Here is a 25,290-nt window from a genome sequence, read left to right on the forward strand (position 1 = left end):
AATCGGGAATTCACCCTCCAACGGAAAGGCACGCGCACATTCCACATCCACCTCCCAACGAAAGTCCCACACTCATGAATCCGTAATTCCCAGGATAACACGCACAGGACAACGAGGCTGATGACGAGGACGATGCGAGGACAACGAGAACAGCCGACGATGTAGATGGCGATAACAACGAAGCCAGCCTATGTTTCAAATATTTCAATTTTAATTTGCATTTAGAGGCTGGCGAGCTCGGCTCTCGTCTCATAGTCGCGCGAATCGCTTAGCTGGCAGGACGTTCGTGTCCTGTGTCTTCCGTGCCATAAATAAAAAGCATCCCATATCAATCACAAATAATATTTAATTTTTAATAAAAATGTGAGAAAAAAATATAGATTAGTAAATCGATCAATAAACTTAACTGCTAAATCTTTCAAATCTAATTATTTTGTGTGATAACTTATATATTAAATTTAAAACAAAAACTTTGCTAAGCCATATTAATATAAAAAAAAACTAGATTTCATTTTAACCTATAAACAAGTAAATGCGAATCAAAATTAGTTGTAATTTGAAAGCAATCATTATTTATTTAAAAAAAAATACTATTCAAAAAAAATATAAAATGAATACAATTGCTAAGATATAAAAAGATTTTAAAAGCTATACACGTGGACAATTTAAGTAAACAAAAAAGAACAAATACAAATTACATACAGTAAAAATTTAAAAAGACTTATTTCGAAAGAAATAAGTCTTTAAGCTATCCACAATAAATTAAAATATTTAAATAATTTGAATAGTTAAATTAAAAAAAAAAAAATAGTTCTATAATTAACTTTTCAACCACCCAAATATTTAAAAACAATAAAATTTAAATTAAATTCGCCAATCTTGGTTCGATTGCCTCACACCAAGCCAAAACCTTCCTAAAAAACCACAAAACGAATCAAATTAAAGTACGCAAACCACCCAGAAACAGAAGCAAAGAGCAAAAACCGAGGAAAGACTTAATGCAAAACCTACAAGATTCCGAAACTTGTATTACAGACCAATCGGACAAGCCCAGTCTCCTCTTGGTGCCGGGGCAAAAACGATTGCAAATGGGAAAAAAATAACGAATGTAACGACAAACATTACGAGAAAACGATTTTTGCTATCCAGCCAGTAGCCACAGAGTTGAGCTCAAAGTTGAAAGGCAAGCAGATTGTAGAATTGTCGGTCTCCGGCCTTTGGTTATGTGAAAAATTAAATTAATTTGAAGAAAATTGTGGAAATAAAAGAAGAGACTGAAAGAAAGGAGTCCCCAAAAGCTATAAAATTTTAATCAAATTAATTTTGTGTAATAAAAGAAAATCTGAATTGAGTTTATTAATTACTTACAAGACAAAAGTGACAAATTCAAATTAAAAAAGGTCGATTATTGATTATTAATTAAAAAACTATAATATAATAAAAGACGTTATAACGAAGACTTTGACGGAATTTCTGATCAACAGAAAGGGAATTAAACATTTTATATTTACTTCATGTAAATTTCAAACAAAACAACAAATTTATATTCGCATTTAAAATCTTTATTTTAGAAACTCTACATTAGGGCCTAAAACAAACCACCAATAAAAGCAAAGTTAACAAAAAATGTGAAAGACTTAGGACCAAAGGGAAAAGAGTTCAAGCTATTTCAGATGAGCTCTACAAAATGTTTCCTGCTGCTTGGCCCCTGCAAACGAATTCAAATGCCCCAGCAACGACCAATGATTCAGTGCCCAGTGATAAATTAACTAACGAAAATGCAGTGCAATTAAACATTTGGCAGCAATTGTATGAAAATATATGCAAATCAAAGCCGAGCGATGACTGCGTGGCGAGCAACATCAAAAGACTACGAGCAACAGCAACAGCAGCAACAAGAAGCAGGAAGCAGCAGCAACAATCTGGTTGCCGCCACACCGGCAACATCGCGCCATTGCAATTTGCATTTAATTGTTGTGATTATCTTGGCCTGCTGCACACGTTGGTAAGTCTCAAGTCCCGAGTCCCATCCCATGCCCATTCTATCCTAAAACCAAATCCATCACCATTATTCACGAGTATGTAAAGCAAAACTCAGCACTGTAAAAGGCCTGTCGACAAATTAACTTCAAGTCGGTCTCATTACGTCGTGTTTTATATATACTGTGGCTGTTGCTGTTGGCGAGCTAATTAATTAAACGACAAGCAACAACAGCGAACAACGTATTAATCAATCGCGAGCTGGGAGAAACAGCTGTCAGCCGAAGGTGTTGGCATAATTAATATTGATCTAGTGATAGGCTAGGGAAATTAAGCTAACCTAATTGTGCCCGATTAACACGCGATTGTGGAAATTACACGGTGCGGAACAGGCTGTTCTCACCTTCACGCATGGTTTTTGGGAAACGAAACTGTGCTAATTGTTTTTTAAAGGCGTTTTAAACATTATACTTGGGGAACATCTAAAGAAAGTGTAAAAATATTGATAAAATAAATTAGTACAAATTCAGTTTAAAAGTTTATTTTATATTTAAAAGGATCAGTTTCAAAAATCTTATTTTTTTATTGCCTAAAACATGTCACAAAATTTTTTAGTAGGAGTAAATATATATAAATATTATATTAAATAAGTTATATAATTCTTTAAATAATTTAATTAACTTTTTGTAATATAAAAATATACAGTTTTCAAATTCTTCAACCAACACACTCTTTGAAAAGTTATGGAAACTACATTTTTTACATATTTTCAAACACAAACACCAATGTTTATAAATGTTTTTTTTTCGAATAAAATTCTTTTCATAAGGAAGTCAAATAAAAATACAATAGGTACAGCTTTATTTAATTTGAGTTGTTCTTTAGAACTCAAAAGTTAAAAACACCTAAAAATTAAGTTATACTTGTACTATTTCTAGCTTTGATATGATTAATTTCCTTACAAATTCTTTTGCAAAATGATCAATGGTTTGGCTAATACATTTGCCGACTAACAAACCTACTGGCGGCCATGCAAACAAAAATGGCAACTTACATGTTAGACCAGGCCAAACAACGACCGCCATTTTAGAAGGCAAATAAAATTGCCAACGGCTCCCGTTGCAGTGGATGATTGGAGTTGGGATTGCAGTCTGTCGCTGGATAGGGATCGGATTCGGAATCCCCTCCAATGTTCGCAGTTGCTGAACCACGGGGGCCTACACACAATTGAGCTCAGCTCATTCCAAATTGCAGGGTGGTCCCCGGTACTCAAGTTTTATAATGCGCCTGGGTCGCTTGTCAATCTCTCGATTTTCCATGTGCGCAGTGAGGCGGAGTTGGGAACAGGGTCCATAATCCATGGAGCAGGGAGCATCAGGGAGCAGGGATGGATGCTGGTTGCATTACTTCGCCTTGCCTGACTGGTTGCCTCGCCTAGTAGTTGCAGCTTGTTAATCTCGTTACTCTCGTTGTTGTCATACACTAACAAAAGGTACTTTACGCTATTACCCATTTCCTGTGAATAAAAAAATTGAGTTTGTTTTCAGTAGATCTAGCTATGTCTTCAGTGTCATGTTGATATGTGTTGTATTAATGGAAATGCTTAAGTCTTCATTTTAATAATTCAATATAAAAAATGAAATATGCTATAAGTTTTTGGAGCTACTAGTGTTAGTGTATGCGCCAATTACATTGATGGAATGCACAAAAAAATTTTTTTAAGATACAAAGTATACATTCAAATAATTTTAATAACCATACCTTTACAAAATTAATTTATGCTTAAAATTATTTGATTAAATGATAAGATATTATTGGTAATTTTATTTTTCTTTAAAGCTTTAATGTTCTTTCAAAAAAAGCTTAAACTCATTAGCTTTTTAAAAGTAACATTATTTTTGGTTTTTTGCTTACCTTACCTTTTTAACAACTTTAAGAACTCCAAAGAATCATTTTAAAACGATCAGTGCGTAAGAGTGTTGACGTCTTCAAGTCCCAGAGTAATTCAACCTTTTTCAGTTCCTTGAGGTTGTCAACATACTTTTTGCTCAGCTTGTTGAGACTGCAGCAGTGCAGCAATGCAGCGATGTTGCAACTGAAGTGCAGCCTGCAATTCGCTGGCGTTGTTGTTGCTCTTCTTGTCGTTGTTTTCGTCATCCTTGTAGTTGCAACGTCATAATTGCAACGCATAATGAGGCACACACATGTGTGGGTGCGCCACAATTTCGCCCGTTTGAAATGCAAATGAATTGTCAAAGTGCCACGCCTCCGGGTCGCCAGTTCTGCAGTTTGCAGCTTAATTGGGTGCCCACACACCCACCGAACAGAACACCTGCGCACAGGTAAGCCAACACTGCTGCAGATTTCACACGTTCAAGGGTTCTTCAGGTGCTTTTTTCTCCCATCACCACCTCCAACTTGAAGTAAATTTATTTATGAGCCAAAAGCTGTTAATTCACCGGGCGCTTCCGCCGGCCAGCATATTATCATTCTGCGCAAATCAATGCTTACCAATTTTGACTTGCCTAACTTAAAGCTTAAGCATAACTCTGTCAAAACAGACCAAAAATAAAGTGATTCTTATTAATGGTCGCACAGAGAATTTACAATTTAATTGAAATTAATACCTATAAAACTCTTTCCTTAAGACTCTCCCAAAACTTGAAATATTTATGTTATTTTTACAAAAATTAGTTTAAAAAAACTTATAAATATTTATGATTTAAAATGTAGGCTTTTTATGGTTTGTTTTAAAATTTGTTTACAATAGAACTTTTCATAAAAAATTTATATTTCTGCAATCAAAAGCTTTTAAGTTAAAGAAAATATTTTCTTTCATTTATTATATAAAAATATTAAAAATGTGTAACTCTTTAAATTTAATGCCTAATTAGCTTACCGTTTACATTTAAAAGTCAAGGATTTCAAAATTAAAAAAGAATTAAAGACATTGCTTAGGTTCGCCTTATGCTTTTTTCCGACTACCACTATTTTTTCATCATTCTTAACAAACCATTATTTATAATCCCTTTAAATTTTGTAAAACCAATCTATTTTTATATTTTTGGTGATGCAAACTTTAAAACTTTGAAAATATGTTGTAACTGAATTTAATTGCCAAAAAACTCTTTCTGGGGTATGGAAATTAAATATTTTTTTATGCCGGATCACCCTGTACGAACGGATTAGATCAAAGACATTCCTAGCTGTTGCTGCGGTCGCCCGAATTCAATGCCCCCCTTCCAGCCCAAACAAACTGTTCAGGAATGTCTCCACCAAAGCTATCTGCCCGGCCTGAAATGCTTCAATCTCCGGCTATCCGTCTGTATCTATCTCTGTGTGGGAAACATTGTTTTGCCTAACTGGCTTAGGCTAGCTGAATAACAAAGATTGTGTATATATAGTAAAGTTCGCTGAAGGCATAAGCCGAAATAGCAGCAGAAATCCTTGATTTATGCATGGGCTACCGTTTGACAGACCCAGACAAAAAAAATAAGAAATATATAAAATGGGAAAAAAAACGAGAGGAAAAGTCTGGCTGTGGCGGCGCCTATTAAAGCCTCAATCTTTTTATGGCATTTCAATAGAACTCGAGAATCATCGAGCGTGAGAAAGGACTGTAGCAGTTATGAAAATCGAAATTAAATTTAGAGCTGGCCAGTTGCCGGCTTTTATCTTGGCCCCAACACTCTTTGAGTCTGATAAGCAAACGTCTTCGCTCCTTTTCGAGGGAACAACGATCGATAAATTTTATAAGCGAATCAATTGCATTGCTATCGCATCGCGTGAAATACGCAAACGAAGAATCTGGGAACTGAACTGGCTTGAAATGCATGACTCAGAGTCCTGAGACCGGCGGATCGGGCACTTTGAGTGCACAGAAACAAATAAATTAAATTTAAAACAGACATACTTCGTAGATGTATTTCAAAGCCCGTTATTAATATTTTATTTTATTATCCACTTATACTTGGGTGTATAAAAATAAATTATCGTCAAATACATTTTTAGAGATTAGTATTGTAAAAGTAAAGTCAAACAATCTACTCATTTAATATTATTATATTTTTAAAATGGTAAAAGAAAAAACAAATATTTGCTTTTATAAAATCGATGATTTGAGCTTAAAAGTAATTAGTTTATTTTTTCCCAGTGCACTGCTCTTTCTCTCTTAGCATTCGCTTATCAGTTTTATTGAAGTCGGCAAATGGCATCGGCAATGGTAACTAAAAGCCATATGCTTTATAAAGCTGTTAACAAAATGTGCATCAGTTTAAATTCTTTATCTGGCGAGATGTCTGGCCCGCATTGCATATTCGCATTCGTATCGCAGAAACGTCAGCCAATTAAAATGCATTTTGCCCAAGAAGTTGTTCGGGTTTTTTAATCCTCTTTTTTTCAGGCTTGATATTTAAATTGCAGTTTGGTTGCTTCGATTAGTAAATACCGATGTGGGAAAGATAGAACTGTTGGCTCAATAATTTTTTTATTAGATTCTAATTATGTTTGTTGGCATTTCAGATAATAAATGAAATAAAATGTACTGTTTTTTGTTAAGCCGTAAAAAGTTAGTAAATATAATAATCGTTGGTAACGGTCTTAATACTTTTGATAAAGTTTAATTGATGAAAATCACTGATGAATGGGATAATTATTTAGGCTACTGTTAATTAATTAAAATTTGTTTGGTATCAAATTTTGTAACATAAAAAAAATCTAAGACCAGATTTAAGTTACAAAAAAGGAACATTTTCAGCACTTAAGGAGCTTTATATGTAAATTCAGCATTTAAAGCGACAAATTTCTTAAATTATATGAACCTGCTGTGCGGATCTTGCCATCTGCTGATCTCGGTTGGCTAAATCAACGACTGCAGTTACGTTGAAGCTGCGCATGGCATACAAATGAGGCGCAATGCCGATGAGGATCTCTAAATCTTCGCTCTTTGCAGCACAGAGACGTGTGTGAAAATGGCACGTTTCCACATTTGAGGCATTTTTGTTCGTTTTTCCTTCACGCGACGTGCCACAATTAACCCCGCGAGGAAGAAGCAGCAGCAGCAGAGAGTAAGTCTGGGCATTAAGAAAATATATATTTACCAACGATTTTAAGCTGCAGACGCCAGACGCACATCACGTATACGCCCGGTATTCCTCGCTGCGTGTCGTAGATCAACGCGATTTCAACGCGATTCCAAAGCGATGCAAGTCGCTATGTGGCAACAACTTTACCCACAACATCAGCTGAAGTTAGACCTATGGCTAAAGTCAGATGAAGTTGTTCAACGTCAACTGGCACTCACTCACATACTACAGCAGGAAAATAAATCGAAAAAAAACTCGTATCTGTATCTCTGGCCAAAGATCTGAACACCTCGGCTCAGCTTAACTCAACTTAGCTGACCTTGAATGCCACGGCCCGCTCTTAAATGGGTTCAGTCGGGAGCGAAATTGTTAACCCTCTTTACACACATGTATATTATGTTGGATATTAGCTTTAAAGACATTAAAAACAAAGAATAACATACATACCAATTGCAAAAATCAAAATTAAAATTATTTGGAATAATGTAGAACTAATGTAGATTAATTCAATATTTTTGAATAACTCCAACATCTAAGCGGTCTAAGTGTTTAAGTATTTCTTTTTAATTTCCCTTTTAACATACCGCTAAAGCCACACATTATAATTCTTGTTATATGGGTATTATAGAGTATTTAATTCCATAATAGGTTAGTTTGTATTGTAGGGTTAAGTATCGCTACATCTAGTCCAGAGTTTATTTTGGCTGCTGCAGACGCGAGTGAATCATCGCCCAGCAATTTGACAAAAAGATTTATGACAAACTTGGTAACAAAAATTATACTTAGCTACTGTCTCAACCAGCTTCGCTGTGAATAGCTCGATTAAATCTCAGATGAAATAAAAACAAATTTAATTTCACATCTTGAGAAACGAAAACAAAATGAAATTAAATTAGTTTATTCTTGTTTTTTGGGGTTTCTTCTGCGGTTTGTGCCAGCCACTCAAGGTTAATTACGGTTTCGAATTGTTGGGTTCAGTTTTTCGGAGCATTTATTGCCAACTGCGGTTGGTAGCTGTAATCAAAATTTAATTGGATTTAAAATTCTGGGAGCAAGCAATCAGAGCCTTTAAAAAAAATTTTCTCATCGTTTATTTCGAACAATTCATTAGGATTCGTATCTTATTTTTTGCTAATTATATTTTTAATTTTGTTTCAGGCTCTATGGCTTGCCGGATGGCCGTGCCACCTGCCGTTCAGTGCCTGGATTGACCAAGGATCAAGTGGAGCTCTGCTACAAGGCCAGTGATGTGACGGCGGCAGCTCTCGAAGGACTCGACATGGCCATACGTGAATGTCAAATTCAGGTGGGTGAATAACCCTCAGAAAAGATATTTTCAATTTTTTCCAATTTTATTTTCATATATTAAATGCATATCATAGTAGTTAAATTATTTCGGTTTGCGCAGAGTCATAAAACTACCTTTTCGAAGCCGAAACTTTAGTTGGCTTTAAATATTTACAACTATCAAAAACGTAAATAAAATTTAATTAAAAAAAGTCTAATGGTAATAATAAATCATTTACAACTGAATAAGGTGGTATACAATTTATTTAGATGGTGTAAACAAGGCCAGAAATTCAATTTTCGATTTGTTTTGTGTAGTGAAAGTAATCAGAGCAAAAAAAAACTCAAAGTTACTTTGATGGCACATTTTCCCTGTATCTAAATGAACTCCTTAACCGTTGAATACCATTAAAATTCCCCCATTTTGACTGCATTCTCCCAACAGTTTCAATGGCATCGCTGGAACTGTTCATCGCTGAGCACAAAGAGCCGCAATCCGCATGCCTCCAGTTTGCTGAAGAAAGGTGAGTTGGCCGAGAGTTTCCCAGGTTCAGGTTGCCGCCAGTGGTGGCAGTGGTAGCCGTGGCCTAAAGCCATTAAGCTGACACTAAAATGTGCAGTAAGCGTGGCTCAGCTTTCACGCAAACAAAATCGCTTTATGACCGGCCCGAGCCCGAGTCGCCAACTAAAGTCCGCCAACTGTCAACGAGTTTTGCGGTTCAGAAAAGTCGAGGGCTGGGGCATTGGGTGGGGAAAAGCAAAAACATTGCCGGCCCACACGCAAACCGCTAGGCAAAGAGTCTAATTAAAATTGTCCATAGCGGAGACGTTTGGTCAAGCAGACAATGTCCGAAGCTATTAACCGCCGCATTATTAGACACGACATGGCACAAAAGCCACAGCAGCAACACAACCCCAGCTTCTAATGCCCCCACACATGAAACATTTTATGAGGCTCTTAATCACACTTTGCATAAAAAAATAAAGATATGGTAAACTTTATAGTTTTTAAAAACTATTCACACATTATTTTAAATATTCCAAAAGTGTTTATGCCTGGTTGTTATATTGCTGGTTTTTAAACTGCCGTTAAAAGTTTTGGGTAATTTTAACCATAACAAAACGTCTAAAAACTTATTAAACTTATATTAACAATAAGAATATAACATAAGAATATAAAAATTTGTTTAATATTTTATACTGAATACATTTAGAAAGCATTTGAAATCGTACGTTTTCATGGTTATATTCGCACTGAGATAAAAAATAAACTTATAATTATAACCACATATTTTTAAAGTTTTGATATTCAAAATTTGATTCCGTTACAACTTATATTATAATTTTTTGAAAACAAGTTAATATTGTGTGCTATTTTTTTTTTCTGTGTACTCATCTCACCCGGACTAGATCAAATTTCTATGTGGCCGAGTAAGAGTGTTGAGTGGACCTTGTTCTGAGGCATGGGACCCACCGTTTTGTCACAGCCCGGTGCATCGCATCGCGAAAACGTCGGCTATGCGAACTTTGACTTTGATATCTTAATCTGTCCGCCGGGCATTGTGTTACCCAATCCGCCGTTTGGAAACCCACGCGGCGTGTGCCTTATGACGGATAGATCACACACATATACCACTCTCCATAACCCATCTAAATACAACAAAGGGGAGCCGCATTCTAAGCCTCTTTTGTTGGCCGGGCCAACAAGTAGCGGTAACTGTGATCACAGGCGCCGATCTCGGGTTTTCTGCACAATTGAAAGCTTCTTATTTTCCCGTTGACTACTGTTATGAGTAATGATTTCAATGGGATTGGTTAGCAAAATCATTTGGGTTTTTCACAACAAAAACACCTAAAACTCCAGGTTGTAAACATTCCTCATCCTTAAAGTTCTAAAAATCAATCAAATTTACACCAATTATTTAAAAATATTTATCTAAGGTTGATTATATTGGCGTTGTTAATTTAAGAGTTAAATAATAATAAATTATTTATTTAAAAATTTTAATAACTATGTATAAACAGTCAGTATATGCTATGTAAAAATATCATGAAAATAATTTCGTTTTAAGTGGTAAATATTGAACTTGAATCTTTCAAGCTCAAACCTTCCATTTTACAATACTGTAAAATTAAATCCAATGTAAAGTTAATAGTTTATCTTGAAACATAATTGATTTTCTATTACCCAAAAAAAAATGAAAAATAATAATAATGGCCAAACACTTTGGCGGACCTATTAAAATAAACACAAGGCTTTAACCAGAATGCTTCATTAGTTAAATTATGCATCATACGATTGCTGTAAAAATGCCAAAAACCGGGGGAAAAGAAGGCGAAGGAGCTGCGGTTGAAGAAAACACAATGGAAATGGGCAAAATGGCGGCACTGCAATCCAGATGCAAACGATATATAGCCGGAGATGTTCGGCAGATTTCTCACAAATTTCAATGCGACAGGCGACAACAACGGCAAACAGAAGCTAAAAGGGAAAGGCCCAGGGGCCTCTGCCTCTGCCTCAGCCTCAGCCTCATCTCGTTTTCGTCTTTCGTACGGCGTAATTTATTTGCATTCATCGTATAAATTATATTGTAAGCAAACCACTTCATTCAATTTCAATTTAAAAAATTGTTATCTCCGTTGACGGATGCTGCCGCATCCACTGACAACGGACAGCGGAGTCAAACGAATGCTTTTTGGAGAGGAAAAGACAGGACAGGACAGTCCTGGGAATGCATATGGGATGTGGAAGCGGAATTGAACTTGGAATTGGAATTGGATTTGGACACGGACAGAGTCCCAACATTGTCATTGTCATTCCGCTGATGTGATTATCAGCATAGTTCCCGATTCCTAATCTGACCAAATTTCGTGGTACCAAAACTTATCGCTTTCTATTAAAAATCGATTATTTTTAAGTGGACAACACATTCTTATTTAATTATTTTTATACCCTTTTTTATATTTAAACCATTTTTTTAATTCAATTGAAGTGTCTTCTTAAAATCTACTATTGGACACATTTTTTTTATAAAATTTCTATCAAAATTTCTTACCTTCTTTACCTTCTTATCCTTTAATAGTGTTATGAAACCTTATTAAAACTATTTAATTTTTTAACTTTTATATTTTATTATAATTTTGATTAATATGTTTTTAAAATTAGGTCAAGTTCTTAAAATAACAAACTAAAAAATCCAAAAAATTGTGTTTTCCAATGAAAATGGGATGGGAATTCCGATGCTTTTGAGAATTGGGGGATCTTTAACCAAATCATTCCATTACAGCAACTGTTGTGCATATTATTTGCATTCGGGGGCATGGCAGCAGATCGAGACAAATGCCAAAACGGCGGGTTAAAGTTAACAACATTGCCGAAAAGACAATGCCGAACCATAAATCTCCAAATGCATGCCACACCAGCAGCAGCAACAGCACCGCCAGCAGCAGCACTTCCAAGTAACTCTCGACTAGCCTTCAGCCAATATGGTAAACCCAAGCTTATGTCACTGACATGTCTGAGGATCGTCCGTCCGTCGGTCAGACCGCTGTCCGTTTGTCCGGTTGTCCGTTTGTCAACCCGGTCCGTTCGTGCGTCCATTAAATAAGGAAGGAACTGCACATAACGAGAGTCAATATTGACAGGCCAACAGCAACGCGTGCAACGATCGCGGCCAAAGAAGACGACTTATAAGGGCAGAAAGGCAGCCACAAAGTCAGGGATCGATTCGATGGACGGACATTGGACATTGGACATCGGACAGTGGACCTGTGGATAGTGGACATGGGACATGGAATCTCAAGATCGGGGGCCAGCGATGGGGCGACCAAGTGAAACGAAACAAATCAAGTCGCCCGGTCGCCGAGTCGCACAATGACTGACAATCGAAACGGCGCACGGACAGGTCAACTATTTTGCATACATCTACTATAACTTATGGAACTCGTCGATCGTCGATCGTCGCTACGTCGTCGTTGCAGATCGCTGATCTTGGATTGGGTTGCTGCTACGGCTGCTGCTGCTGCTGCTGCTGCTGCTGCTGCTGCTGCTGCTGCTACCATGCATTATTGTCAATCAAGTGGAGCGGCAGTGGAAGGGGAAACCCTCCTAAAGGCTGCAGCACAAAGTAGTTAAAGGATTACCTACACTCAAAACAAATTCACCAAAGAAGGGATCGGCTTTTGTTACACGCCTGATAAGAAAATGAGTCATGTTTGTTTCACTTGACATAAATAAACAAAGTTGTTTAGTAGCCAAATCACTTTTTAAATATCTTAAAAATTTTGTATCATTATTAATTATTTTATATTTTTTTTTAAAGGGAAACGTGTTTTTTTCTAGAGTATTAAAGTTTCACCAATTTATTGATTGCTTCATTTTGGCTTTCAATGATCAATTTTGTATTTCTTTTTATTTCTGTATGCTAAAAAGTCTATTAAAATAAATGTTTTAAAATTATTAATTTAATATATTGATAGATTAACTAGCACTGGCTTATTTTATCAAGATATTAAATAAATATTATACATGATTTTGGGAGCATTACTTTTAAATAATTTGTCCCAAGCTTATATTAATAAATAAATAAATTTAAATCTTTCATCTTTTTGGGTTTGGTAGTTAAAATTTACGTTCAAACTGAAAGTTTTTAATTTTAGTAATGAAAGTATCTACAAAATCTATCCGATATTGTTATAGAATTAATTTTAAATATTTCGACACTTTCGTAGAGATCTCAAAATATTGTTTTTTAAATTCAGTTTGATTTTTATGGCACGTTTCAAACATTAATTTTAGTAAAACATATTTTTTAGTGTGCGTTTTAAGAACGACCTTTATCCGAGGACCTCTCTTTTTCTCTCTCCGGTTTCTCTCGGCCTGTGACAACAAGCGAGCGACGTATGTCGCAAACAATTACTTGGGATTGCAACACACGGGACAGGAGACTTGGGATTGGAGACTGAAGACTGAAGACTGGGGACAGGGGATGGGAGCTCCAGACTCTGGCGGAGATCGAGACAGGTCGCCAGGCTGGCCTCCCGAACTCGGCTTTGTGGCCAATTTATGCGCAAGGCGGTGAGAGATCGCGAGATCGGTAGATCGGTAGATCTCGGGACCCCAAGGCATTGTCAAATGTAACTGTTGCCAATGATGTGATTTGGATTTGCAAATGGCTCGAGAGGGGACGGCCAGACAAACAAAGCGTGCATAAATCAAGTCAGCGATCAGCGATCAGCGATCAACGATCAACGATCGACGACCAACGATCAGCGATCATTGATCAGTGATCAGTGAAAAGCGGGAGTGGAGAATGCGAAGTGGGCTGGGGCTACTGTTCGCCGATGCCTTGATTGATGGCGTCTTAATCGTCAATCAAATGCGCGCTACACACACAATTTCCAATTGCACTTGCATTGCAATCGATCGCCGGTTGGATCACTGGAACCCCCGATCTGTACGACAACTTGTCACAACATTGACATTTGCATTCGTGCGCATCCTGAGTGACGGACTGGCCAACTTGACTGACTGACTGATTGCTTGACAGCGGCTTGAAGGAGAGGACTCTGGATTTGGATTTCGAATCGCATTCGAATTCGCGACCCCAGAATGATGCAAGCCTGTCACACTGACATATGTACTGTCGCCGTTTCGGAGATCTCTCTCACTGCGTTTGGCATTATGCAAAGTGGCGCAGGCCATTTGCATGTCAATCGCTTGACAAATGTTGCCAACTTTGGGCCACTCACGGCCATGTCGACCATGATTAACGTCAGTATTTTTGACAGCCATTTGACAGCTGCCAGCGCTGCATAAGGCATTTCAAATAATACACTTGCAGAATATTAAGATCTAGTGTTATGAAATTTTCAGCAACATATGTTTATTATGTATAATAAAATAAAAATAATAAATCATAGCATAATTAATGTTGTTTAAATATAATAATGAAGAAATATGTAAATGTGAAGTGGATTACTATTTATTTTAATTTCAGACCTTTTTGTATAGCAATCAATCAATTTTGCTTAAGGATACTATCTCAATTAATATAAATGGGTTTCCTAATAGTCACAAAACATTAAAATGCTTAATGATTTTAAGAAAAAAATTTATAGTTTATATTTTTTTGGAAACTGTCGAAATTTATTAACATTTTATGAAACTTTTTAAGAATTTATAAATGTTTTTCGATCATTTTAGCATAAATGGTAAATGGTCTTCTTGTTAAGAAAATGTAAAAATAAAAATTACGCACGTCTCTGGCTTAATTTCTTATCTATATTTAATATTTATTTTTGCAAGTGCATCCCAGCCTTGGGTGGGTGTGGACTGCATCATTAAAAATGTTCTTGCCACAGTCTCTTTGCTTTGAGCTGTTGTCAAAGCTGAAATGCCGCTGAATTCCCAGGGCGGCGACTGCTTCGAATGCAGCGTTAAAAATAACACCGCATAAATTGCAATAGTGGGCAATGATTCCCCTGGGCACTACCTCCGACTCCGACTTCGATACCAATACCGATTCTTTAAATTTCTTAACCGTTTTAGGCTACCGGGAGAGTGCGTTCGCCTTTGCCATATCGGCCGCCGGGGTGGCCCACAGTGTGGCCCGCGCCTGCAGCCAAGGCCGTTTGATGTCCTGCGGCTGCGACCCCACCATCAATCGCAAAACGCTCAACAAGAACCTGCGCCAGTCGCTCGACAAGGAGAAGAAGCTGTTTCTCCAGTACTTGGAAACGAACCAGATTCTAACGCCCGAGGAGGAGAAGAAGTACGAGCGCTCCAAGATCGCCAGTCGCTGGAAATGGGGCGGCTGCTCCCACAACATGGACTTTGGCGTCGAGTACTCCAAGCTATTCCTCGACTGCCGCGAGAAGGCCGGCGACATCCAGTCGAAGATCAATCTGCACAACAATCACGCCGGCAGAATAGTGAGTTTTGCTTTTCTACTGTTCAAGAAAACAAACTAATTATTTTACAAAATTAGTTAATTGATTTTAAAGTGAAACGAGGCAAATTTATAATTGAACATAAGCTATAATTTTTGTAATCATATAATTTCCTTAAAAATAATAGAAAAAAAAAAGTCTGTCATATTTTGCGAATATATTCATCGTGTTTCAAAAATTGTCTAAATATGCATTTAAACAAGAATTTTAATTAACAATAAAGCTAATTTAAATACATAAATTTGTGAACTAACATAGCGTGGCTCAGCTTTCACGCAAACAAAATCGCTTTATGACCGGCCCGAGCCCGAGTCGCCAACTAAAGTCCGCCAACTGTCAACGAGTTTTGCGGTTCAGAAAGTCGAGGGCTGGGGCATTGGGTGGGGAAAAGCAAAAACATTGCCGGCCCACACGCAAACCGCTAGGCAAAGAGTCTAATTAAAATTGTCCATAGCGGAGACGTTTGGTCAAGCAGACAATGTCCGAAGCTATTAACCGCCGCATTATTAGACACGACATGGCACAAAGCCACAGCAGCAACACAACCCCAGCTTCTAATGCCCCCACACATGAAACATTTTATGAGGCTCTTAATCACACTTTGCATAAAAAAATAAAGATATGGTAAACTTTATAGTTTTTAAAAACTATTCACACATTATTTAAATATTCCAAAAGTGTTTATGCCTGGTTGTTATATTGCTGGTTTTAAACTGCCGTTAAAAGTTTTGGGTAATTTTAACCATAACAAAACGTCTAAAAACTTATTAAACTATATTAACAATAAGAATATAACATAAGAATATAAAAATTTGTTTAATATTTTATACTGAATACATTTAGAAAGCATTTGAAAATCGTACGTTTTCATGGTATATTCGCACTGAGATAAAAAATAAACTTATAATTATAACCACATATTTTAAAGTTTTGATATTCAAAATTTGATTCCGTTACAACTTATATTATAATTTTTTGAAAACAAGTTAATATTGTGTGCTAGTTTTTTTTTTCTGTGTACTCATCTCACCCGGACTAGATCAAATTTCTATGTGGCGAGTAAGAGTGTTGAGTGGACCTTGTTCTGAGGCATGGGACCCACCGTTTTGTCACAGCCCGGTGCATCGCATCGCGAAAACGTCGGCTATGCGAACTTGACTTTGATATCTTAATCTGTCCGCCGGGCATTGTGTTACCCAATCCGCCGTTTGGAAACCCACGCGGCGTGTGCCTTATGACGGATAGATCACACACATATACCACTCTCCATAACCCATCTAATACAACAAAGGGGAGCCGCATTCTAAGCCTCTTTGTTGGCCGGGCCAACAAGTAGCGGTAACTGTGATCACAGGCGCCGATCTCGGGTTTTCTGCACAATTGAAAGCTTCTTATTTTCCCGTTGACTACTGTTATGAGTAATGATTTCAATGGGATTGGTTAGCAAAAATCATTTGGGTTTTTCACAACAAAAACACCTAAAACTCCAGGTTGTAAACATTCCTCATCCTTAAAGTTCTAAAAATCAATCAAATTTACACCAATTATTTAAAAATATTTATCTAAGGTTGATTATATTGGCGTTGTTAATTTAAGAGTTAATAATAATAAATTATTTATTTAAAAATTTTAATAACTATGTATAAACAGTCAGTATATGCTATGTAAAAATATCATGAAAATAATTTCGTTTTAAGTGGTAAATATTGAACTTGAATCTTTCAAGCTCAACCTTCCATTTTACAATACTGTAAAATTAAATCCAATGTAAGTTAATAGTTTATCTTGAAACATAATTGATTTTCTATTACCCAAAAAAAATGAAAAATAATAATAATGGCCAAACACTTTGGCGGACCTATTAAATAAACACAAGGCTTTAAACCAGAATGCTTCATTAGTTAAATTATGCATCATACGATTGCTGTAAAAATGCCAAAAACCGGGGGAAAAGAAGGCGAAGGAGCTGCGGTTGAAGAAAACACAATGGAAATGGGCAAAATGGCGGCACTGCAATCCAGATGCAAACGATATATAGCCGGAGATGTTCGGCAGATTTCTCACAAATTTCAATGCGACAGGCGACAACAACGGCAAACAGAAGCTAAAAGGGAAAGGCCCAGGGGCCTCTGCCTCTGCCTCAGCCTCAGCCTCAGCCTCATCTCGTTTTCGTCTTTCGTACGGCGTAATTTATTTGCATTCATCGTAATAAATTATATTGTAAGCAAACCACTTCATTCAATTTCAATTTAAAAAATGTTATCTCCGTTGACGGATGCTGCCGCATCCACTGACAACGGACAGCGGAGTCAAACGAATGCTTTTTGGAGAGGAAAAGACAGGACAGGACAGTCCTGGGAATGCATATGGGATGTGGAAGCGGAATTGAACTTGGAATTGGAATTGGATTTGGACACGGACAGAGTCCCAACATTGTCATTGTCATTCCGCTGATGTGATTATCAGCATAGTTCCCGATTCCTAATCTGACCAAATTTCGTGGTACCAAAACTTATCGCTTTCTATTAAAAATCGATTATTTTTAAGTGGACAACACATTCTTATTTAATTATTTTTATACCCTTTTTTATATTTAAAACCATTTTTTTAATTCAATTGAAGTGTCTTCTTAAAATCTACTATTGGACACATTTTTTTATAAAATTTCTATCAAAATTTCTTACCTTCTTTACCTTCTTATCCTTTAATAGTGTTATGAACCTTATTAAAACTATTTAATTTTTTAACTTTTATATTTTATTATAATTTTGATTAATATGTTTTTAAAATTAGGTCAAGTTCTTAAAATAACAAACTAAAAAATCCAAAAAATGGTGTTTTCCAATGAAAATGGGATGGGAATTCCGATGCTTTTGAGAATTGGGGGATCTTTAACCAAATCATTCCATTACAGCAACTGTTGTGCATATTATTTGCATTCGGGGGCATGGCAGCAGATCGAGACAAATGCCAAAACGGCGGGTTAAAGTTAACAACATTGCCGAAAAGACAATGCCGAACCATAAATCTCCAAATGCATGCCACACCAGCAGCAGCAACAGCACCGCCAGCAGCAGCACTTCCAAGTAACTCTCGACTAGCCTTCAGCCAATATGGTAAACCCAAGCTTATGTCACTGACATGTCTGAGGATCGTCCGTCCGTCGGTCAGACCGCTGTCCGTTTGTCCGGTTGTCCGTTTGTCAACCCGGTCCGTTCGTGCGTCCATTAAATAAGGAAGGAACTGCACATAACGAGAGTCAATATTGACAGGCCAACAGCAACGCGTGCAACGATCGCGGCCAAAGAAGACGACTTATAAGGGCAGAAAGGCAGCCACAAAGTCAGGGATCGATTCGATGGACGGACATTGGACATTGGACATCGGACAGTGGACTGTGGATAGTGGACATGGGACATGGAACCTCAAGATCGGGGGCCAGCGATGGGGCGACCAAGTGAAACGAAACAAATCAAGTCGCCCGGTCGCCGAGTCGCACAATGACTGACAATCGAAACGGCGCACGGACAGGTCAACTATTTTGCATACATCTACTATAACTTATGGAACTCGTCGATCGTCGATCGTCGCTACGTCGTCGTTGCAGATCGCTGATCTTGGATTGGGTTGCTGCTACGGCTGCTGCTGCTGCTGCTGCTGCTGCTGCTGCTGCTGCTACCATGCATTATTGTCAATCAAGTGGAGCGGCAGTGGAAGGGGAAACCCTCCTAAAGGCTGCAGCACAAAGTAGTTAAAGGATTACCTACACTCAAAACAAATTCACCAAAGAAGGGATCGGCTTTTGTTACACGCCTGATAAGAAAATGAGTCATGTTTGTTTCACTTGACATAAATAAACAAAGTTGTTTAGTAGCCAAATCACTTTTTAAATATCTTAAAAATTTTGTATCATTATTAATTATTTTATATTTTTTTTTAAAGGGAAACGTGTTTTTTTCTAGAGTATTAAAGTTTCACCAATTTATTGATTGCTTCATTTTGGCTTTCAATGATCAATTTTGTATTTCTTTTTATTTCTGTATGCTAAAAAGTCTATTAAAATAAATGTTTTAAAATTATTAATTTAATATATTGATAGATTAACTAGCACTGGCTTATTTTATCAAGATATTAAATAAATATTATACATGATTTTGGGAGCATTACTTTTAAATAATTTGTCCCAAGCTTATATTAATAAATAAATAAATTTAAATCTTTCTTCTTTTTGGGTTTGGTAGTTAAAATTTACGTTCAAACTGAAAGTTTTTAATTTTAGTAATGAAAGTATCTACAAAATCTATCCGATATTGTTATAGAATTAATTTTAAATATTTCGACACTTTCGTAGAGATCTCAAAATATTGTTTTTTAAATTCAGTTTGATTTTTATGGCACGTTTCAAACATTAATTTTAGTAAAACATATTTTTTAGTGTGCGTTTTAAGAACGACCTTTATCCGAGGACCTCTCTTTTTCTCTCTCCGGTTTCTCTCGGCCTGTGACAACAAGCGAGCGACGTATGTCGCAAACAATTACTTGGGATTGCAACACACGGGACAGGAGACTTGGGATTGGAGACTGAAGACTGAAGACTGGGGACAGGGGATGGGAGCTCCAGACTCTGGCGGAGATCGAGACAGGTCGCCAGGCTGGCCTCCCGAACTCGGCTTTGTGGCCAATTTATGCGCAAGGCGGTGAGAGATCGCGAGATCGGTAGATCGGTAGATCTCGGGACCCCAAGGCATTGTCAAATGTAACTGTTGCCAATGATGTGATTTGGATTTGCAAATGGCTCGAGAGGGGACGGCCAGACAAACAAAGCGTGCATAAATCAAGTCAGCGATCAGCGATCAGCGATCAACGATCAACGATCGACGACCAACGATCAGCGATCATTGATCAGTGATCAGTGAAAAGCGGGAGTGGAGAATGCGAAGTGGGCTGGGGCTACTGTTCGCCGATGCCTTGATTGATGGCGTCTTAATCGTCAATCAAATGCGCGCTACACACACAATTTCCAATTGCACTTGCATTGCAATCGATCGCCGGTTGGATCACTGGAACCCCCGATCTGTACGACAACTTGTCACAACATTGACATTTGCATTCGTGCGCATCCTGAGTGACGGACTGGCCAACTTGACTGACTGACTGATTGCTTGACAGCGGCTTGAAGGAGAGGACTCTGGATTTGGATTTCGAATCGCATTCGAATTCGCGACCCCAGAATGATGCAAGCCTGTCACACTGACATATGTACTGTCGCCGTTTCGGAGATCTCTCTCACTGCGTTTGGCATTATGCAAAGTGGCGCAGGCCATTTGCATGTCAATCGCTTGACAAATGTTGCCAACTTTGGGCCACTCACGGCCATGTCGACCATGATTAACGTCAGTATTTTTGACAGCCATTTGACAGCTGCCAGCGCTGCATAAGGCATTTCAAATAATACACTTGCAGAATATTAAGATCTAGTGTTATGAAATTTTCAGCAACATATGTTTATTACGTATAATAAAATAAAAATAATAAATCATAGCATAATTAATGTTGTTTAAATATAATAATGAAGAAATATGTAAATGTGAAGTGGATTACTATTTATTTTAATTTCAGACCTTTTTGTATAGCAATCAATCAATTTTGCTTAAGGATACTATCTCAATTAATATAAATGGGTTTCTAATAGTCACAAAACATTAAAATGCTTAATGATTTTAAGAAAAAAATTTATATTTTATATTTTTTTGGAAACTGTCGAAATTTATTAACATTTTATGAAACTTTTTAAGAATTTATAAATGTTTTTTCGATAATTTTTAGCATAAATGGTAAATGGTCTTCTTGTTAAGAAAATGTAAAAATAAAAATTACGCACGTCTCTGGCTTAATTTCTTATCTATATTTAATATTTATTTTTGCAAGTGCATCCCAGCCTTGGGTGGGTGTGGACTGCATCATTAAAAATGTTCTTGCCACAGTCTCTTTGCTTTGAGCTGTTGTCAAAGCTGAAATGCCGCTGAATTCCCAGGGCGGCGACTGCTTCGAATGCAGCGTTAAAAATAACACCGCATAAATTGCAATAGTGGGCAATGATTCCCCTGGGCACTACCTCCGACTCCGACTTCGATACCAATACCGATTCTTTAAATTTCTTAACCGTTTTAGGCTACCGGGAGAGTGCGTTCGCCTTTGCCATATCGGCCGCCGGGGTGGCCCACAGTGTGGCCCGCGCCTGCAGCCAAGGCCGTTTGATGTCCTGCGGCTGCGACCCCACCATCAATCGCAAAACGCTCAACAAGAACCTGCGCCAGTCGCTCGACAAGGAGAAGAAGCTGTTTCTCCAGTACTTGGAAACGAACCAGATTCTAACGCCCGAGGAGGAGAAGAAGTACGAGCGCTCCAAGATCGCCAGTCGCTGGAAATGGGGCGGCTGCTCCCACAACATGGACTTTGGCGTCGAGTACTCCAAGCTATTCCTCGACTGCCGCGAGAAGGCCGGCGACATCCAGTCGAAGATCAATCTGCACAACAATCACGCCGGCAGAATAGTGAGTTTCGCTTTTCTACTGTTCAAGAAATAAAATATTTATTTTGCAAAATTAGTTAATTGATTATAAAAAAAAACGAGGCACATTTATAATTGAACATAGGCTATAATTTTTGTAATCATAAAATTTCTTTAAAAATAATAGAAAAAAAAAGTCTGCCATATTTTGCGAATATATTCATCGTGTTTAAAAAATTTTCTAAATATGCATTTAAACAAGAATTTTAATTAACAATTAAGCTAATTTAAATACATAAATGAGTCAACTAAAATTGTAATTGTATATATAAAATGTAACAAATGTTCCAATTAAACTAGTTATGTTTTGGTATCGCAAAAAACATTTTTAAAGTGTTTTCAGTGGCTTATGCTTTTTGAAAATGATTTTTAAAATGTATAAAATAAAAGCAAACCGTTATTGAAGTTGTACATATACTGCAAAATTTCCTTAAAATGTAAACTAAGCTTTTTGTTTATTTTAATATTTAAATTTAAGCCATTTTTTCTTACATACTTTTCCAGGCCGTCTCCAACAACATGGAGTTCCGCTGCAAGTGCCATGGAATGTCCGGCAGCTGCCAGCTGAAGACCTGCTGGAAGTCCGCCCCCGACTTCCACATCGTTGGCAAGGTGCTGAAGCACCAGTTCCGCAAGGCCATTCTCGTCGATCAATCGAATCTGGGCAACGGGGAGCCCGTGGTCGTTTTGAAAAGGGCGCGCAATAAGAAATCAAATGGAGGCAGCAGCTCGGGATCCAGCTCCCCCGATCTGGACACCGCTGATGCATCTGGGGGTCACGATGGAGGAGGAACGGGCAGTTCCGAGTCACGGCGACACGAGGAACTGGGAGTGGAGCGGGGATCGCGGCAACCAAGTGCCGATAAAAATGCAGCAAGGATGGCCCGAAAACTGGAGACTTCGCTGTTCTACTATCAGCGCTCGCCGAACTTTTGTGAACGGGATTTGGGAGCTGATATACAGGGTAAGTTAGTTATACATATTTTTGCAGTCCAAAAAAATAAAAAATTGTATTCTTAAATAAAATTAAAACATTTTTACTTTAATCTTACATTGTTTAATTAACAAAGTTCAGATTAATCGTCAAAGTTAAAGCTTTAATTTTTAAAATAGTTAAATTTATTAAATTATTAATTCATTATCTAAAAATAAGCCTTTCGTGCCCAAGTCAAAATGTCTGGAAGTGAAATATTATTTTTTAGAATTTTGGTAACACCTTCGAAGAGCTTTGGGCTGGGCAAGCATTTGAAATCAAATAGTATTTAAATATTTAAATAAATATAAAAGATGAAATTAATATGTTACTTTTAATTCTTTCTTTATTTGCAATTTCCAATGTTATTATATTGAATATATGGATTTATGCGTCCCAAGTTCTTCCCATTTTCTTTTACAGTTTCAGACAAAAACTTTTTTAAACTCTTCCGCACCAAATTCATTACCAAATAAGTTAATTTACAATTTTGTTGCTAAAAAAATTCGTTGCAACTAATTAAAAATGATTTACCGATACGAACCGAACGATAAATTTGATTTGCCTCTAATAAATAAATCACAAATGCAAATTAACAACAGCAGCAACCGCAAGTGCAACAAAAGCAAAAATGTTTTTTAAACGGGCTACCAAACATGCCACATAATTCACGAAAAAAATGCGACAACGACGCATGCGCACAGCAGTTCAGTTTAGCTTAGCTCTGGCTCAGTTTGGATCGGATTGGATCGGATCAGCTTAACTCAGTTTCGGAATGTTTAAAGCAGAGGCTGAGGCAGAAACATCAATAGGGGGTTTCAAATAAATAAGTTTTTGAAAATATTGATACTATATAATATATAGGAAAAATATAGTTTCTTGTCAAGCAATTATCAAAAAAGGTTATAAATATAAAGTCTTCGCTCTCAAAAAACAATTGATTGGTCAAAATTTAAGTCCCTTAAAACTCCTTTTTGTTCCTTCCCTGGTTTGTTGGTATCGAATGGAGTTGAGGCACGTTCACATCGAAATCGACGTCTAACTGCCACTTGCAATTTTCGTTAGCCATTTTGCTGTTGACACATTTGCAAATTATCAAAAGTTGCTGCTCCGCCGGCGACTGGCAGCAGTTTAAAAGTGTTAATTACGACGCAAATTTATAATTAATCGTCGGCTTAGTCCGGTAGCATTAGCTCCAGCTCCAGTGAACTGGGGACTACGGACCAGCCCATCGGGCGTTTTGATTCATGTGCTCGTGTCCGGTGTCGTGTCTAGGCAAATTATGGCAATTAACGTTGGCAATTATCGTCCAACAAACAATTGTGATACTTTGTTTATGCTTTAGTTTAATAGTTTATTTATGGACTTTTAATAGCTTGTCCTCCAGTAGGATGGATTTATTGCGATTTGCTCATGGTATGAACAATTTGTATTTACTTACAGTTTGAAAACTGTCAATTCATTAACATTGTGTTATTTAGACCTACGCAAATTTGTGTATAAATTGCTAATAGATTTTGATGTACATTGGGCAAGTATTTAATGAATGTTTTGGATTAATTTTGAGATTTATTTATTAAAAGCAAACAAACCTTCCATTCCTTATTTTTAAATATTTTTATATTCCTTTATCGTATCGATCTTATACGCAAACAAATACTTGAAATGTTTTACGACATATAAACTTATATTCAAAGGGCTTAACCTCCTTATAGTTTGTTTTTTATTTAAAGTTTTATTTGTATGTGAAGTGTTTATAAATAAAATTATGATTACAAATTTTATTACGATAATTTTGAATGCAATTTATCTATTTTTTGGATTCTTTGAATTTTTTATTGGTTCTTAGGAAGTACTAAACGCACATTTTTTTCCACAGGCACTGTGGGTCGAAAGTGCAACCGGAACACCACCACCAGCGACGGATGCACCTCCCTCTGCTGTGGGCGTGGCCACAGTCAAATGATCCAGCGGCGGGCGGAGCGGTGTCACTGTAAATTTCAATGGTGCTGTAATGTGGAGTGCGAGGAGTGCCACGTGGAGGAATGGATTAGCATATGCAATTAAGGAAAATAGAGGAAACGGGAAGGCAGGGAGTGAGCGGGAGCCACAACCACAACCACGCATAAGAAAAGACTTTTCTTCAATCTAACAAAACTTTACACACAAATCAGTATTAAAGAAACAAAAACATAACATACGCAATAGGGCAAACATCAATAAACGTGTGTAAATGCAATGCTTAGTTTAACAATCTCCAGCCATTTGGAATACGTATAAATATATTTTGTAAATACGAATAATAAGATGCATAATTAGTCTGTCAATCAGCTGACTTTCACTCGCGTTGGCAGTTTTGCTTTCACCTGGCGCTTTACCCACCTGTGTCTTTTATTTTGCTCTTGCACGTGAATGTCGCCGCTGCTAATTGAATTAGCCAGCTA

The 25,290-nt window shown here is 37.1% G+C and overlaps 1 protein-coding gene across 1 annotated transcript; it reads left to right on the forward strand.

Moving 5' to 3' along the window:
• The first annotated feature begins 242 nt into the window (after positions 1 to 242).
• LOC128261374 (protein Wnt-10b) lies at positions 243 to 25,134 on the forward strand. Its single transcript, XM_052995040.1, has 7 exons — positions 243 to 363; positions 1,572 to 2,005; positions 8,223 to 8,370; positions 8,797 to 8,875; positions 14,902 to 15,284; positions 22,378 to 22,837; positions 24,726 to 25,134. Exons 2-7 carry the CDS (start codon positions 1,812 to 1,814, stop codon positions 24,911 to 24,913), a joined length of 1,452 nt encoding a protein of 483 aa, XP_052851000.1. The 5' UTR covers positions 243 to 363; positions 1,572 to 1,811; the 3' UTR covers positions 24,914 to 25,134.
• The last annotated feature ends 156 nt before the right edge of the window (positions 25,135 to 25,290 follow it).

Source organism: Drosophila gunungcola, unplaced genomic scaffold (assembly GCF_025200985.1).
Source record: "Drosophila gunungcola strain Sukarami unplaced genomic scaffold, Dgunungcola_SK_2 000001F, whole genome shotgun sequence".
NCBI lineage: Eukaryota > Metazoa > Arthropoda > Insecta > Diptera > Drosophilidae > Drosophila > Drosophila gunungcola.